At 37.6% G+C, this 19359-nt stretch overlaps 2 protein-coding genes across 6 annotated transcripts in view; one reads left to right on the top strand and one right to left on the bottom strand.

The window, feature by feature from the left end:
* si:dkeyp-82a1.6 (torsin-1A-interacting protein 2) overlaps positions 1-19359 on the top strand; it is a 53999-nt gene that overhangs the window by 2609 nt on the left and 32031 nt on the right. The window lies entirely within an intron of this gene.
* LOC133644289 (olfactomedin-like protein 2B) overlaps positions 1-19359 on the bottom strand; it is a 43043-nt gene that overhangs the window by 15623 nt on the left and 8061 nt on the right. For both annotated transcript variants that reach the window (XM_062038660.1, XM_062038661.1), the window contains exons 4-6: positions 13542-13700; positions 12924-13128; positions 11201-11980 (exon numbers count right to left, since the gene is read on the bottom strand). In XM_062038660.1, coding sequence (XP_061894644.1) covers positions 11201-11980; positions 12924-13128; positions 13542-13700 — 1144 coding nt within the window. The remainder of the gene's footprint in view (positions 1-11200; positions 11981-12923; positions 13129-13541; positions 13701-19359) is intronic.

Raw genomic sequence — 19359 nt, 5'->3', positions numbered from 1 at the left:
AGAACCCCTTGCAGCACTAACTCTTCCGGGACGCTACAATATACACCCTCGCTACCACCAACCCCACCTCAACCCCCAATCAATCAAAAAAAGGGTATCAGGATTATCTCAGGGAGAGCATGTCCCAAATTCCAAGCTGCTGTTTTGAGGCATGTTAAAAAAAATAATGCACTTTGTGACTTCAATAATAAATATGGCAGTGCCATGTTGGCACTTTTTTCCATAACTGGAGTTGAAGTTTTTCTCTTATTTTGGAAAACTATGTTTTTGATTAATTGATTGAAACTTGTATTAGTAGATTGCACAGTACAGTTCATATTCCGTACAATTGACCACTAAATGGTAACACCCGAATACGTTTTTCAACTTGTTTAAGTCGGGGTCCACGTAAATCAATTCATGGTAAAGTTACTTTATTTAATGCATCCAGCGGGGCATCACAACAAAATTAGGCATAATAATGTGTTAATTCCACGACTGTATATTTTTGTAACGGTTGATATCGGAATCGGTAATTAAGAGTTGGATATTGGACATCTCTAATTACTACAATTCTTATTTTTTTGTGATAGAGTGATTGGAGCACTTACTTGTTGGTCAAAAAAACATTCATGAAGTTTGGTTCTTTTATGAATTTATTATGGGTCTACTGAAAATGTGACCAAATCTGCTGGGTCAAAAGTATACATACAGCAATGTTAATATTTGGTTACATGTCCCTTGGCAAGTTTCACTGCAATAAGGCGCTTTTGGTAGCCATCCACAAGCTTCTGGTTGAATTTTTGATCACTCCTCTTGACAAAATTGGTGCAGTTCAGCTAAATGTGTTGGTTATCTGACATGGACTTGTTTCTTCAGCATTGTCCACACGTTTAAGTCAGGACTTTGGGAAGGCCTTTCTAAAACCTTCATTCTAGCCGGATTTAGCCATTCCTTTACCACTTTTGACGTGTGTTTGGGGTCGTTGTCCTGTTGGAACACCCAACTGCCAACCTCCGGGCTGATGATTTTAGGTTGTCCTGAAGAATTTGAAGGTAATCCTCCTTTTTCAAGGGACATGTAACGAAATATTAACATTGCTGTATATATACTTTTGACCCAGCAGATTTGGTCACATTTTCAGTAGACCCATAATAAATTCATAAAAGAACCAAACTTCATGAATGTTTTTTGTGACCAACAAGTATGTGCTCCAATCACTCTATCACCAAAAAATAAGAGTTGTACAAATTATTGGAAACTCAAGACAGCCATGACGTTATGTTCTTTACAAGTGTATGTAAACTTTTGACCACGACTGTGTGTATATATATATATATATATATATATATATATATATATATATATATATATATATATATATATATATATATATATATATATATATATATATATATATATATATATATATATATATATATATATATAATACAGAAAGAATCATAATACATTAATATGATGATTATTATTAGTGCATCTACTGGGGGTAAAGCCTCTCCTGTCTTTAAAAACTAGTGACGCCTCTGTTTTGAACTTTAACGTGTTAGCTGACCCGAGTTGTGACCCTGGGTGGGTCACTCGTCATTGCACAGCTGTGGGCGTCTGTCTCTGTGTAGCTGAGCTGGCTGAGCCTGGGAGAAGAGCCCCCAATTACTACTGGACTGGACTCCCACATTATCTATTCATTTAACAATTCAATAATTATACCCAGTCAACGCCCATTACAACCAACTCAACACTAAATCTGTGGTCCTTTCTCAAGGATTCTTCTTTTTCCCCAGCTGGGATCTTTTGAGTTTTTCTAGGGGATGTTGTTTTGAGTTTGTAAAGCCGTTTTTGACATTTGACAATTTTGATTGATTGTTAATCAAGGGTCCTTGAACACACCACAGTTATGTGCTATGAGATCACCTTAACCTCGATCCCAAATTTTGGCGCTGTGTGTGAACGCATAAAGGTGAGCTTTGATGACGTTATGACGTAACGTGTTTGAACAGATGCAGTGTTTCCCATAAACTGCCAAGATACCTGTGGCGGTGGGGGCGTGGCTATGGGCGTGGTCACCATGACATCGAGTAATTTGCATAATGTACTACAATGATATGATTTTCTCTAAAAAGGCTCAAAAAATGTATACTTACTAACTAATAATAACAGTTTTGTTTTAAACATCCATCCATCCATCCATTTTACAATATAATTACAACACTTTATGTACATATTTATATACAGATTTGAACAATAAGTTATTCACTGAAATATATTTATTAATTGTGGTTCTTACAAAAAATATATCTTGTAAAATATAAAAGCTAAAATGTCTCTTAAAGCTCTGCCCCTTTAATTAGTGCATACTAAATAATTTAACTTTAGCCTACTACTACAACCATATTATTTACCAGCAACATAAAGTGAAACAGAGGCAGAGGTGTCCTGCCACAGTCAGTAACAAATAAACAGAAAACAGTAGTGGTCAAATACAAATAAGGCAACAAGAGAAGTATCCTACACTTCTCTTTTGTAAAGTAAATCTGAACAGCCTATATGGGCATCTACATCAACTATATGATTTGCCTGAGAAGCTGGACAAGACAAAATAATTCTTTTTTTTTTATTTTTATTTTTTTTGTGGCGGACGTAATTCTTTCGTGGCGGGCCGCCACAAATAAATGAATGTGTGGGAAACACTGAGATGCTTGGTTTGCCGCTACCAGACAAATTTAACAATTTAGATTTTTTGCAAGTGGGTGTAGGTGTTGTTACACATTCCTCATTTAAATCAAACTACCTTATTATTGAACTTTGACGGCAAAATATGATTTTATCTTAACTTTTATGATACTCTTTTATAACTGACAGATTTAAATGAAATACAAATCTTTACAAAAGTCCAAGCCATGATCATGTGGCCCCCCCTAGTTGTGGCCCTAAACAACACTAAGGGTGTTTATCAGTGGCGGGCCGTGCGTTCCCCCCCACACCCTCGGCCTTCAGCGATGTCCTACTTAGTCCGACTGGCTATTTTTCGGCGCATTTAAAAATCAATAAACCCGCATTTAACATATCTTACGTGGTACTGTCAAAATGTAAATAATAGTAAAAACACATATCAAACGTGAAAAAATAAAGAAATCAGGCATGTGATTTTTCCGTCTAATGTCGGAATTCTGTCTTTTAATCTCGGGAAAAAATATATATATATCTCCCGTTTTTCCGTTTTGTTTCCGACCCTAAATCAAGATTCGAGACGTAGTTTATATTACGCCGTAGTTGATTGGTCGATATGTTCCTTGTGACCAATCAGGACATCTGTTATGAATGATGACGTTAATAACGTCATCATTCATAATGGTTATTACCGCCATTTTCCATATGTAAACAATGTCGGTTCTCGAAAGAAAGGACGCTTTACGAGTAAAAGAAATTGATAAACATGTCAAAAATAAGTTTCGATGGGACTGGATGGAAAGGGAAATCACTGATACTGTTGGGAAAAAGAAAGTTACGACTTTGTTCGGTGATTTTATTCGGAAAATCGATCGTCCCGGAAAGGTTTTGTGCACGTGGTGTCATGATAATATTGACTATGGATCACGAGGTTTCAAGGCTTTGGAAGTACATGCGAAACGCCAAAAACATATGAAACAACTTGAAGCAAGGAAAACGAACTTTTCACTAGCTGGTACTTTTGGATGTCAACCGAAAGTGAGCAAACCTTACGGACTTCATCTTTTGTTTACATCGACAACTGCCGTAGACATTGAGAGGAAAGATCCACCCACTTCAGTTGCAGACAGGGTTTTAATAATGAGGTAAGCTAAAAAAAATATTTGCTTGCGAAATACGCATGTTTGTTTTAAATATTAACCAATTATTGCTTAGCGAAATATAAATGGGTTTTTCTAAAAATAAAAAGCCACGTGAAAATATATTATGAAATTACAGAAATTCAAAGAGTCGCATTATTGATTCCAGTTAACAATTTATTTGAAATAAATTTGCATATAATACTATTTTGTAATATTAAGTTCTTATGTAGTCTGTTGAAACTATTGTCAGTGGTGTAACAATCTTGAAGGTAAATATTTTCACACTTGTTTCATGCAATATGTCAGTGTCATCACATTATTATTATTTCCTATTTTCAAATATGAGTAAACAATACTAAACATGTTTAATTATTTTCATAAATGTATATCCTATTTTGGCGAAAAGAATGAAATGTTTACATTACATGAACTGAAGTAATGTGGTAATACTGTAAATAAACTGTAGATTATAACACTGATCAATGTGACACCTGTGGATGTGAAATGAACACAAGATGTAAATATTAGTGACTAAATACTGTTGGGACTGAACCATACACAGTGATTCATTAGGATAATTGGGTTATGTATGTTCTATTAATGATGTTTTCATGTCTTTAAACACTAAAATATTTTCTTCAAATGATGCTGTCTTTGTTAATTTTAGCATGTTAAATTGGTGAAAAACCAGGACCTGGCTGGGGGCCTTCGTCCCCCAGACCCCCGGAAGTTTTTTCCGTCTTTTTCATTGTGGTCAAATCACATGCCTGAGAAATACAATATTTGAACTCACAATTTGTAGAACTCATTCGACGCCGAAAATGCCAGTGGTGCAACTCGTAGTTGGTTGATTCAAGTAGCTTAGCTAGCTTCCGTGGTCGGCTGACCTCGTCTCACAAGATCTAGTTTCTCTTTAAATATCCATTTTCAACCCTTCTTCGTGGGTTAATATTAAATTGAAATAAAATGTCTCTGCTCCGGTGCCACTTCCTCCTTTCGTAAATCACAAGTTGTGATTGTCATGTCTAACATAAGGCTACCTAGATGGGCTACTCCTGATCTGATTGGCTATCACAACTGTCTATCAATTGTATGTCCTCTGTTCGTTTACACTGCCCAGCCACTGCTAATGTGGATTCAGAAGGCCTCTGGCAGAATTCATGCAGTGCTGGCAACAAGCTGAATTCTGATAAAAGCTCTAACAAAGAAACGAGCAACACTGGAGCCTAATACGACAACTCGTGATCTGATTGGCTATCACAACTGTCTATCAATTGTATGTCCTCTGTTCGTTTACACTGCCCAGCCGCTGCTAATGTGGATTCAGACGGCCTCCGGCAGAATTCATGCAGTGCTGCAACTAGCTGAATTCTGATAAAAGCTCCAACAAAAAAACAAGCAACACTGGAGCCTAATATGACATGAAGAGAATATGGTTAATTATTTTACAAATTTATGGAAAGTAAATTAAAAATAAAATGAACTTTCATTCATTTATGATCAAGGTTTATATTATGCAAGCAGAGAAGGCCTTGCTGGCCCTGACAGCACACCACTGGTGTTTATGCAACCGGCCGGCACCGCTTAGCTCAAATAGGTTCCAGTTCACCCTAAAGCAGGGGTGTCCAAACTTTTTCCACTGAAGGCTGCACACGGAAAAATGAAAGCCTGCGGGGGCCGTTTTGATAGTTTTCATTTTGAAATCATAACAAAATATATGGATTTTTTTTTTTTTTTTACCTTTAGGGCTCCCGGGGACCATAAAGGGTCTAAATCATTAAAATGTTAAAAACAAGTCAAATTATTTTTTAATTTTTTTTATTTAACGCTTACAGTAAATCTCTACAGTATATCAACTTTAGGTTGATATAAAATAAAAATAAAATAAAAAGGTTTTATGCCTTTTCTGTCAAGACAACTTTGTTTTTTATAATAAAACTGAAATATGCAGTATTTCCCCCACTGCCCAAAACATTCAGAAAGCAATATTTGATGTGAAGTAATTAGAGCATTAAAAACATCAATAATGCAAGACACCATTGATATTAATTCATTGTTATTTTTGAGTAATCACAGTGAAAAGATAAATAAAATCCCATTAAATATATTTAGGATACAAAAGGTGCCCCACTCAAAGTGATACATTTGTATTAGTTTTTTTTTACTTTCAACACTTAAAGGCCTACTGAAAGCCACTACTACCGACCACGCAGTCTGATAGTTTATATATCAATGATGAAATCTTAACATTATAACACATGCCAATACGGCCGGGTTAACTTATAAAGTGACATTTTAAATTTGCCGCTAAACTTCCGGTTCGAAACGCCTCTGAGGATGACGTATGCGCGTGACGTAGCCCGGCGAACACGGGTATGCCTTCCACATTGAAGTCGATACGAAAAAGCTCTGTTTTCATTTCATAATTCCACAGTATTCTGGACATCTGTGTTCGTGAATCTGTTTCAATCATGTTCATTGCATTATGGAGAAGGAAGCCAAGCAAGCAAAGAAGAAAGTTGTCGGTGCGAAATGGACGTATTTTTCGAACGTAGTCAGCCACAACAGTACACAGCCGGCGCTTCTTTGTTTACATTCCCGAAAGATGCAGTCAAGATGGAAGAACTCGGATAACAGAGACTCTAACCAGGAGGACTTTTGACTTGGATACGCAGACGCCTGTAGAGAACTGGGACAACACAGACTCTTACCAGGATTACTTTGATTTGGATGACAAAGACGCAGACGTGCTACTGTGAGTATGCAGCTTTGGCTTTTTTTTGCGTATGTACGTAACTTTTTTAAAATATATAAGCTTTATGAACCTTGGGTTAGGTGAACGGTCTTTTGGGCTGAGTGATTGTGTGTGTTGATCATGTGTTTGAATTGTATTGGCGTGTTCTATGGAGCTAGGAGCTAGCAGAGGAGCTAGCATAACACATACCGTACCTACGTGCGCGTCACGTACGTAACTTTTTAAAAATATATAAGCTTTATGAACCTTGGGTTAGGTGAACGGTCTTTTGGGCTGAGTGATTGTGTGTGTTGATCAGGTGTTTGAATTGTATTGGCGTGTTCTATGGAGCTAGGAGCTAGCAGAGGAGCTAGGAGCTAGCATAACAAACACGCAGGTGTTATTATGCAGGATTAATTTGTGGCATATTAAATATAAGCCTGGTTGTGTTGTGGCTAATAGAGTATATATATGTCTTGTGTTTATTTACTGTTGTAGTCATTCCCAGCTGAATATCAGGTACCGTGAGTATGCAGCCTTGGCTGCTAAACATTCGATAACTTGACCGTATGTGCGCGTCACGTACGTAACTTTTTAAAAATATATAAGCTTTATGAACCTTGGGTTAAGGAAACGGTCTTTTGGGCTGAGTGATGGTGTGTGTTGATCAGGTGTTTGAATTGTATTGGCGTGTTCTATGGAGCTAGGAGCTAGCAGAGGAGCTAGGAGCTAGCATAACAAACACGCAGGTGTTTTTATGCAGGATTAATTTGTGGCATATTAAATATAAGCCTGGTTGTGTTGTGGCTAATAGAGTATATATATGTCTTGTGTTTATTTACTGTTGTAGTCATTCCCAGCTGAATATCAGGTCACCCCCGGCTCTTACAGCATCTTCCCTATCTGAATAGCTTCAACTCCCCACTAGTCCTTCACTTGCACTTTACTCATCCACAAATCTTTCATCCTCGCTCAAATTAATGGGGAAATTGTCGCTTTCTCGGTCCGAATCTCTCTCACTTCATGCGGCCATCATTGTAAACAATAGGGAACTTTGCGTATATGTTCAACTGACTACGTCACGCTACTTCCGGTAGGGGCAAGCCTTTTTTTTATCAGATACCAAAAGTTGCAATCTTTATCGTCGTTGTTCTATACTAAATCCTTTCAGCAAAAATATGGCAATATCGCGAAATGATCAAGTATGACACATAGAATAGATCTGCTATCCCCGTTTAAATAAAAAAAATTCATTTCAGTAGGCCTTTAATGTTCATGCACTTTAAAGGCCTACTGAAATGAATTTTTTTTATTTAAACGGGGATAGCAGATCTATTCTATGTGTCATACTTGATCATTTCGCGATATTGCCATATTTTTGCTGAAAGGATTTAGTATAGAACAACGACGATAAAGATTGCAACTTTTGGTATCTGATAAAAAAAAGGCTTGCACCTACCGGAAGTAGCGTGACGTAGTCAGTTGAACATATACGCAAAGTTCCCTATTGTTTACAATGATGGCCGCATGAAGTGAGAGAGATTCGGACCGAGAAAGCGACAATTTCCCCATTAATTTGAGCGAGGATGAAAGATTTGTGGATGAGTAAAGTGCAAGTGAAGGACTAGTGGGGAGTTGAAGCTATTCAGATAGGGAAGATGCTGTGAGAGCCGGGGGTGACCTGATATTCAGCTGGGAATGACTACAACAGTAAATAAACACAAGACATATATATACTCTATTAGCCACAACACAACCAGGCTTATATTTAATATGCCACAAATTAATCCTGCATAAAAACACCTGCGTGTTTGTTATGCTAGCTCCTAGCTCCTCTGCTAGCTCCTAGCTCCATAGAACACGCCAATACAATTCAAACACCTGATCAACACACACAATCACTCAGCCCAAAAGACCGTTTACCTAACCCAAGGTTCATAAAGCTTATATATTTTTAAAAAGTTACGTACGTGACGCGCACATACGGTCAAGTTATCGAATGTTTAGCAGCCAAGGCTGCATACTCACGGTACCTGATATTCAGCTGGGAATGACTACAACAGTAAATAAACACAAGACATATATATACTCTATTAGCCACAACACAACCAGGCTTATATTTAATATGCCACAAATTAATCCTGCATAATAACACCTGCGTGTTTGTTATGCTAGCTCCTAGCTCCTCTGCTAGCTCCTAGCTCCATAGAACACGCCAATACAATTCAAACACCCGATCAACACACACAATCACTCAGCCCAAAAGACCGTTCACCTAACCCAAGGTTCATAAAGCTTATATATTTTTAAAAAGTTACGTACGTGACGCGCACTTACGGTACGGTACGTGTTATGCTAGCTCCTAGCTCCTCTGCTAGCTCCTAGCTCCATAGAACACGCCAATACAATTCAAACACATGATCAACACACACAATCACTCAGCCCAAAAGACCGTTCACCTAACCCAAGGTTCATAAAGCTTATATATTTTAAAAAAGTTACGTACATACGCAAAAAAAAGCCAAAGCTGCATACTCACAGTAGCACGTCTGCGTCTTTGTCATCCAAATCAAAGTAATCCTGGTAAGAGTCTGTGTTGTCCCAGTTCTCTACAGGCGTCTGTGTATCCAAATCAAAAGTCCTCCTGGTTAGAGTCTCTGTTATCCGAGTTCTTCCATCTTGACTGCATCTTTCGGGAATGTAAACAAAGAAGCGCCGGCTGTGTACTGTTGTGGCTGACTACGTTCGAAAAATACGTCCATTTCGCACCGACAACTTTCTTCTTTGCTTGCTTGGCTTCCTTCTCCATAATGCAATGAACATGATTGAAACAGATTCACGAACACAGATGTCCAGAATACTGTGGAATTATGAAATGAAAACAGAGCTTTTTCATATCGGCTTCAATGTGGAAGGCATACCCGTGTTCGTCGGGCTACGTCACGCGCATACGTCATCCTCAGAGGCGTTTCGAACCGGAAGTTTAGCGGCAAATTTAAAATGTCACTTTATAAGTTAACCCGGCCGTATTGGCATGTGTTATAATGTTAAGATTTCATCATTGATATATAAACTATCAGACTGTGTGGTCGGTAGTAGTGGGTTTCAGTAGGCCTTTAAAGGATGGCTGTGTTTTCTACTAGTCTAGACTGAAGCAGTTTTATTAATGTTCATGCACTTTAAAGGATGGCTGTGTTTTCTACTAGTCTAGACTGAAGCAGTTTTATTAATGTTCATGCACTTTAAAGGATGGCTGTGTTTTCTACTAGTCTAGACTGAAGCAGTTTTATTAATGTTCATGCACTTTAAAGGATGGCTGTGTTTTCTACTAGTCTAGACTGAAGCAGTTTTATTAATGTTCATGCACTTTAAAGGATGGCTGTGTTTTCTACTAGTCTAGACTGAAGCAGTTTTATTAATGTTCATGCACTTTAAAGGATGGCTGTGTTTTCTACTAGTCTAGACTGAAGCAGTTTTATTAATGTTCATGCACTTTAAAGGATGGCTGTGTTTTCTACTAGTCTAGACTGAAGCAGTTTTATTAATGTTCATGCACTTTAAAAGATGGCTGTGTTTTCTACTGGTCTAGACTGAAGCAGTTTTATTAATGTTCATGCACTTTAAAGGATGGCTGTGTTTTCTACTACTCTAGACTGAAGCCGTTTTATTAATGTTCATGCACTTTAAAGGATGGCTGTGTTTTCTACTAGTCTAGACTGAAGCAATTTTATTAATGTTCATGCACTTTAAAGGATGGCTGTGTTTTCTACTACTCTAGACTGAAGCCGTTTTATTAATGTTCATGCACTTTAAAGGATGGCTGTGTTTTCTACTAGTCTAGACTGAAGCAGTTTTTTATTTTTGTGCCTTTCTTGATTTTATTTGCACATTTTTGTTACTTATACGAATACGTTAAGAACAGGGCAGATTGAGCCCAGTTTCTAGTATACTCTGGACTGAAACTGTGTGCCTTCATTGTTTTTGTAGCTGTTGTTTTGAGGCATGTTTAAAAATTAAAAAAATGCACTTGGTGAAAGTCAAAGTATAGTACTTCCCATAGTTGTAGTGGGTACTAGGATTATCTCAGGGAGAGCATGTCCCACATTCCAAGCTGCTGTTTTGAGGCATGTTAAAAAAAAAAAAGCACTTTGTGACTTCAATAATAAATATGGCAGTGCCATGTTGGCATTTTTTTCCATAACTTGAGTTGATTTATTTTGGAAAACCTTGTTACATTGTTTAATGCATCCAGCGGGGCATCACAACAAAATTAGGCATAATAATGTGTTAATTCCACGACTGTATATATCGGTATCGGTTGATATCGGAATTGGTAATTAAGTTACGAGATCAACTTCAGATATATCGGTCAATTTTACGTTTGAACTATTATTTTGTTTGTTTTATGCTCTTTTGTCAAAGAAAACGTTGATGTTTTTGTATGGCAACCACACAATATATGCAATATTTTCCACATAAGACATTTTAAAGTAAAATATTTGAAATAATTGGAGCCTTGAATAGGTCAATAATTCATTATAACATTGTTTTTGTTTTTGAGCAATGGCAAAAAAAGAAAAATAAAGATAGACCCCCGGGCCGCACTTTGGACACCCCTGCCCTAAAGCAAAACATGAGTAATTCTAAGCAAAATTACCATTTTTCTTTGCCGCGGCTTCTTCCTGCCTTTGCATCATCTCGTCAAACTTCACGTGATCTTCCTCTTCCTCTTCCTCCTCCCAGCTGATCTTGTACTTCTGCTTGACCCTGGGAACCTGCCTGGTAGTGGTAGTGGTGGCGGTAGTCGTGGTGGTGGTTGCTGTTGTGGTAGCTGGGGGTGATGTCGTGGCAGGTGTGGTGACAGGTGTAGAAGTGTGTGGAGGCCTTGTAGAAGAAACTGAAGGGCTGGTGGGTTCATGTGGTGTCGTGACAGTAACCTGGGTGTTTTTTGCTGTTGGAGGTTGGGCTGGACTGGTCCCAATGTTAGTGGTCACATCCTCTGCAGTAGTGTTTGGTGCTTCTGTGGCTTGGACTGGCTCCCTCATCTCTAGGCTTGGGGTTTCCATAGTGATAGTTCTCGTGAACACTGCGGAGGTTACTTTGTCATCTGTATGGGACACTATTAGCATCTCCTTGGTTGGTGGGGGGGACATCAAAGTGGTGAAATCCACAGACTGGGATGCAGAGTCTGTGGTGAGGGTTTTTTGTGAAGTAGCATCAATGTCGTTGATCACCTCCATCACGACTTTAGTTGTGGACTCGGTGTCTTTCGGTGTTGTCGTTTGGCTGGTCTTCTTGGAGCCACGGAAGAGGGCGTTTGTCACGGGTCGATATGACCGAGGCCCAGGACGTGGGTGAGGGGCTCGGTGTTGAAGAAGTTGTTCTTCAATCAGGAGGTCTATTGGGCCATCTCCACTGAATCCATGATACTCAAAATCTGCAAAAAGGGTTGGAGAAAGGCGGCTGAGATCAGCATTAAACATTCCTTTTTAAATTATACAGTATTTATCACTTCTACCAATTGTTTTCATCCTTGTTAATTGGTTGGCTTGTTTGTTTGATAGTTTGCAGGTTTACGCAATAACTGTAGGGATGTTCTAATCAGGGTTTTATGCTGCTGATTCCGAATCATCCATGAGTGAAATGAGCCGATACCGAACACACAAACTCTAAATATTGTTCCATTTATTTATGGTGAGTACTACTAACAGTGTAACAATATCAACACAGTATTTATACTAGTTCCTTATTTTCTATTATTACATTGAGTTGTTTGAGTAAAACAAGGTCACTAGTACTCGATAACTACACAAAAGCAAAAACTACTACCTATAAATCCTTAAGATAACTTAATTCCACTTGTGTCTAGGAAATTGTTCCTAGAGTTTGTAAACATGAACAAAAAAATGATTTTGAGAAAATAAAAATACCAACTTAATATCGATCATATACTGGTACTGATACCTTGGTATCAACACCACCAATTTATGAATTGATCTGCCCTCCTCTTACGTTATGTTTACTGACTGTGACAATGCTGACACACTAACAGTTGTATGTATATATGTATGTATATATATACACTGTGTATGTATATATGCATATATATGTATATTTCTGTAGCTTAATGCATGTCATACTGGGGGTCATATAATACAGTACAGGCCAAAGGACACACCTCCTCCTCATTCAATGCGTTTTCTTTATTTTCATGACTATTTACATTGTAGATTGTCACTGAAGGCATCAAAACTATGGATGAACCCATGTGGAGTTATGTACTTAACAAAAAAAGGTGAAATAACTGAAAACATGTTGTCCCATCACGTCTCAGGTTACAGCAAAATGACCTTAGTTTGCTCGGGTTTGGCAGAACCTACCGTTCTCTTCATGCTCTCCATCGTCAGCCGTCGCTGGCTCCGGCTCCGACTTGTAAAACGTCACCCCTCTGATGATCATCCCATTGAGACCACTCTTTGACCCTTGAGGAACCTCTTTGTCGGTTGCCTTTTTGGGAACAACGTGCGCTTTCACCTCAGTGACCTGAGCCGAAGAATTCAACTGGGTCCTTGTAACAAACTTCTCCTGTTGGTAGAAACCAAAAACAAACAAAGATTGTATATTTGAACTGAAAACTGTTGTTTGCATCAATAAATATTTATTGATGCATAAACTTGGGGAAAATATTCCAAATAAGACAACTTTCAAGTTTGTGTATTGGACTCACATCTTTAGGCCAAGCTTTACCATTACATAAAATCTTTTCTTGTATTATTTTTTTGGGGGTAATCCCCTTGGAGAAAACATACCACTATGGTGAATCACTTGTTTTTGGGGGGGGCGGCGTCAGGGAGAGCCCACCCAACACTTCTGGACAGAATCAGAATTTCACATGCATGCCGTCACAGGTCAGCAGGGCCTCCCTCTTTAACACCGAGGACTGCGCTTCTCATACTCATTTGACCCCCATTTGTCATGTAGCAAGACATTGAGATTACCGTTGGTTTTGGAAACGCCTCGGGTCTGCTCAGTTTCCTTCCATCCTGGTCTGGATGGGATGAAGGTGGGGGCGTAGTCCACCGCTTGTGAGCATCGTGTGGGTTTGGAGGGTTCTTGTGGGTCTTTATGTCATCTCTGGTGGGATTCAAGGCCATAACCTTCACACATACATGGATAGATGTTGAGGAATTCTGACAGTAGAGGCTACCATCTTCTTTGCACCTATTTGTTTAGATTTTTTTAGAAATAGGGTTTTTTAGCCTACTCAGTGGCCTAGTGGTTAGAGTGTCTGCCCTGAGATCGGTAGGTTGTGAGTTCAAACCCCGGCCGAGTCATACCAAAGACTATAAGAATGGGACCCATTATCTCCCTGCTTGGCGCTCATTATCAAGGGTTGGAATTGGGGGTTAAATCACCAAAAATGATTCCCGGGCGCAGTCACCGCTGCTGCCCACTGCTCCCCACTGCTCCCCTCACCTCCCAGGGGGTGATCAAGGGGATGGGTCAAATGCAGAGGACAAATTTCACCACACCTAGTGTGTGTGACAATCATTGGTACTTTAACTTTATGGTACTTTAACTTTAACTTTGAGATACTGGCATCCACAGTCATATGTTATATGAAGGACAGCTCCAGAAACTGATCAGGTGGGCCGGTTCTATCATCGGAATAAAACTGGACTCACTGGTGACGGTGGCAGAGAAGAGGACTCTGGAAAAACTAGTGAGCATCCTGGATGATGCCAGTCACCCTCTGCATACCGTTGTCAGTAGCCAGAGGAGCCTGTTCAGTGCTAGACTGCTTCATCCCAAGTGCAGGACTAATAGACTATAAAACTCCTTTGTCCCACACGCCATTGGACTGTACAACTCCTCTCTGGGGGGGAAGGAGGGTACTAGGATGACAGGGGATGCAAAACAATAACAGTGCAATACTTTTTCATAACATGGTCACTACTGTCTAGTTTCTCTTGTTATATTCTTATTTTACTGTTATATTTTTATTCTCATTGTTGCTTTTTATTTGTATTCTTATTGTAATATTTTTCTATTTTGTTCCCATTTATACCCCCATTATTTACTTTTTACTTTTTAAATTCGATCTCAATTCTGTACACTGCTGCTGGAATTTTAATTTTTTAAGGGAATTCTCCTGAAGTAATCAATAATGTACTATCTATATCTATCTATCTATCTATCTATCTATCTATCTATCTATCTATCTATCTATCTATCTATCTATCTATCTATCTATCTATCTATCTATCTATCTATCTGTTTGTGTAAACTAACCGTACTCCTGCACACAGTTTGACCCCCATGACTCGCTTTTACTGTACAGCCGTACAGGAAAACACCCACTATAACTTGGGGTGTTTAAACGTATCACATCAAAATCTGGTACACACATTTAAGGGACTGACAAACACACATCTGTAAAATTTTAGCAAAACTGGTTAAAAAATATGGCCGCTATTAAGCAAAACATCTTTGCACGAGCACGGGCGGGACTTATTTGACTCCTTAAGAAATTGCCACACCTCGAAACAAACAAGTTCAAGTGTCTTCAATTCTTGTTAGTACTACTGAGACCACCATGTTTCATCTTTGACGCAACACACACACACAGACACACACACATTCTTGTATTTGTTACCTTCTTGAGACCTCAGAAAAATGCCTACCTCTTTAGGACCACCCTTTCTAGATATATAAAGATTTGTATTTACAACATTAACAATATATACATACTATGCAAATATAAAAAAGGTAAGCTTTCAGTGATTTGTTTAGTTTTTTAAAATGTTTTGTTTGTATGTGGTTTTTAATCTTTATTATTTACATTTACTTCGTTATTACAGTATGTCTCTATATACATATTTATTTTATTTGTTTTATAAATTTTGGCCAAAGGGGGCGCATTTCAATTTCTTACAAACACTTGTTATTACATATGTTGGCCAGAGGGGAGCACTTCACATTTTTACACACACTTGTTATTTCATATGTTGACCAGAGGGGGAGCACTTTTAAAAGCGACACACAGTCAATTTGAAAAATCCCTCCTTTTTGGGACCACCCTAATTTTGATAGATTTCACCACCAGGGGTGCAAATGAGACATTCTCTATTAGATGCAACGGTTTTCCGTATTGGGATCATGATTTATGTCCTCACTTGTACCTTCATATGGAAGGTACTTTTCCTTGTTGATGCCTCAAGAAGGGTAGAAATAAAAGAACACACACACTCTCACACACACCGCCTGCGAGGCAGATGTGCCATATGTAAAGCTGATGTTAACGACAGAGTAACATAGTCACTGTGACGTTTATGGTCCAATTACTAGAGCTGGTGAATACGGTGGAGTTTTAAAGGTAAAGTGTATGTTGTATGGAGCATTATGGGACAAAAGCTGCACGTAAAAAAAAATTAAGTATTAATTACTGGCCCAAAATGTATTAAAAAAAAAAATATATATACAGTATAAAAATAATATAAACTAAATGAATATTATATTTATAATAACATAATATTGTACTGTAATAAATTTGGTGCTGTCAAAATTAGTTAACCTATGTGATTGAATTAATCATGTATATATGCAGAATAATGTTGTCCCAATACCAATATTTTGGTATTGGGACCAAAATATATACCAAATATTTTGTTAGATAATATATATAATTTGACAGTATTAAAAGCACATTCTAAATAATCCAAACAAATATTGTAATATACAAATAAAAATGTGTTAGTACAAATGCCTCCTTCTTGGTACTCTCTGCTTTTAAGTAAACACTCTCACACCACTTTGTGAAGAAATACGCTCTGTAGACTTTGTATTGTATAAATACTATAAATACTACAGGACTTCACGTTGGTTTTTCCTGGATTTTCCCAATGCTAAAAAAAGGTCTCATGGCCACTTGCTGGGAAAAGCACATCTATTTGTAGTGTTGCTTACAATGGCTGCTATGTCACACTCCGTCAGTCCAGTCAACCCCAAACATTAACACACTGACATAGTGATCATGTACGCAGGTCTTACCCTCGATTTCTTTATTTGGTTTGTTTGTTTTTTATGTTTTTCTCTAGTTAAGTTAAAGTTAAAGTACCAATGATTGTCACACACACTAGGTGTGGTGAAATTTGTCCTCTGCATTTGACCCATCCCCTTGTTCACCCCCTGGGAGGTGAAGGGAGCAGTGGGCAGCAGCGGTGGCCACGCCCGGGAATCATTTTTGGTGATTTAACCCCCAATTCCAACCTTGATGCTGAGTGCCAAGCAGGGAGGTAATGTGTCCCATTTTTATAGTCTTTGGCATGACTCGGCCAGGGTTTGAACTCACAACCTACCCATCTCAGGGCGAACACTCTAACCACTAGGCCAGTGGTTCTCAACCTTTTTTTCAGTGATGTACCCCCTGTGAACATTTTTTTGATTCAAGTACCCCCTAATCAGAGCAAAGCATTTTTGGTTGAAAAAAAGAGATAAAGAAGTAACATACAGCACTATGTCATCAGTTTCTGATTTATTAAATTGTATAACAGTGCAAAAATATTGCTCATTTGTTGTGGTCTTTCTTGAACTATTTGGAAAAAAAGATATAAAAATAACAAAAAACTTGTTGAAAAATAAACAAGTGATTCAATTATAAATAAAGATTTCTACACATAGAAGTAATCATCAACTTAAAGTGCCCTCTTTGGGGATTGTAATAGAGATCCATCTGGATTCATGAACTTAATTCTAAACATTTCTTCACAAAAAAAGAAATCTTTAACATCAATATTTATGGAACATGTCCACAAAAAATCCAGCTGTCAACACTGAATATTGCATTTCTTTTCACAGTTCTTTTTGACAGACATTAAAAAAAAATCTCACATACCCCTTGGCGAACCTTCAAGTACCCCCAGGGGTACGCGTACCCCCATTTGAGAACCACTGCACTATGCCACTGTGAGCATGCCATAATTTGTCTGAGTAGAATTGGGATTATGTCAAAGAGCGCTGCATTTTTTTTCCTGAAGGATTTCTTTTGTCCTTGGACACCCATTTGCTTTCTGATGCAACACTTCTCTTTAGGTGCAAATGCAGAACATTATAACAATTCAAACTATGAGTTTATCATATCCGCTACCTTTTATTAAGCACAAATTAGGTGACCGAAATATTAAAAAACAGCCCTTACATCACTGTCAGCTACTAATGAAGTCCTGTATCAGGGTAAGGAAAAACTATATATAAATTATATATATATATATATATATATATATATATATATATATATATATATATATATATATATATATATATATATATATATATATATATATATATATATATATATATATATATATATTTTTTTTTTTTTTAATCCAATTAATCAGACTTGATTTTAGATTAATCATGATTAATCACTGGTCATTACTCACTCGCATCTTTTTAAGTAATTACGAAAATAGTCAATATTTGGACAAGAATACTCTACTTAGAACAGGGGTCTCCAAACTTTTTCCACTGAGGGCCGCGCACTGAAAAATCAAAGCACGCGGGGGCCATTTTGATATCATTTCATTTTCAAAATCTATACAATATAGACTTTTTTTTTAACCTTTGGGCCTCCCTCAAGTTAGGTCCTAGGGACCCAGAAGGGTTTCAGTCTTAAAAAAGGTTAAAAATAAGTCATATATTATTTATTTTTTATTAAACGCTTGAATCTCTAATTCAACTTCATATTTGAAGTTCGATCAACTTCAAATATATATATATATATATATATATATATATATATATATATATATATATATATATATATATATATATATATATTAGGGCTGCAACTAACGATTAATATGATAATCGATTAATCTGTCGATTGTTGCTTCGATTAATCGATTGATAATCTGATAAAAGAGACAAACTACATTTCTATCCTTTCCAGTATTTTATTGAAAAAATCCAGCATACTGGCACCATGTTGTGGACATTGGGGGTGCAGCATACACCAATAATCACACAGAAATTTAACTCATCAGAACTTAATCAGATATTGTACACGTTTCTGTTGTGAATAATAAAGGATTCATTTTAGGCTGCCTCTGAATAATAGCATGAAATATTCCAGCACCTTCATAACGTTTAGTTATACTAAAGCGTCACTCAAATCTAAATATATTTATATAGCTTTATCGGCCCGGCTACATTGATCCATTATGAAACCAACCTGAGATATTTCTGTCCGTTACGTTTATTTCCAAATTGGTAACCGTGCGTTTTCTCTCTCAAAACGGAGTCAAATGTGCCGGAGAAACACTATTATCAGCCCCGCGTTGCAACAAAGGCATAACGTTAAAGTTACTTACAAAAAAGCTGAACTCATGAATGCTTGTTGCCACTATGGACTTAAAAAGTTACGTACTGTGAGTTCCTCCCTATATCCATGGCTCCAACATGTTTCTTCTTCAGGTGCTCCTGAAGCAATGTTGTACTTCCGTGCCATTTTGCAGGAAACGCTCTTCTTTGAAGTCTTTAAAGTGAAGTGTACCCACACTTTTGACGACTTAGGTCGTACACTTTTCTCCATTGAAGCAATAACCTCAAGATGTTTCTCCGCTAAACTATCGGTAGTGTTTTCCTGCGCCATTTTTCAAATTTTTCCAGCAAAGGAGACGCCGTCGTCACGTGAGCTGCACATGACCACATCATTGGCTAGTTTACGCCACCTCATGAGACGTACGCTTTTTTGTACTGTTTTTCTACTTATTTTGATTATTGTTTCTCAGCTGTTTGTAAATGTTGCAGTTTATA

The sequence above is a fragment of the Entelurus aequoreus genome, linkage group LG27 (assembly GCF_033978785.1).
Source record: "Entelurus aequoreus isolate RoL-2023_Sb linkage group LG27, RoL_Eaeq_v1.1, whole genome shotgun sequence".
Lineage (NCBI taxonomy): Eukaryota > Metazoa > Chordata > Actinopteri > Syngnathiformes > Syngnathidae > Entelurus > Entelurus aequoreus.
This window is presented reverse-complemented; position numbering and strand designations above follow the sequence as displayed.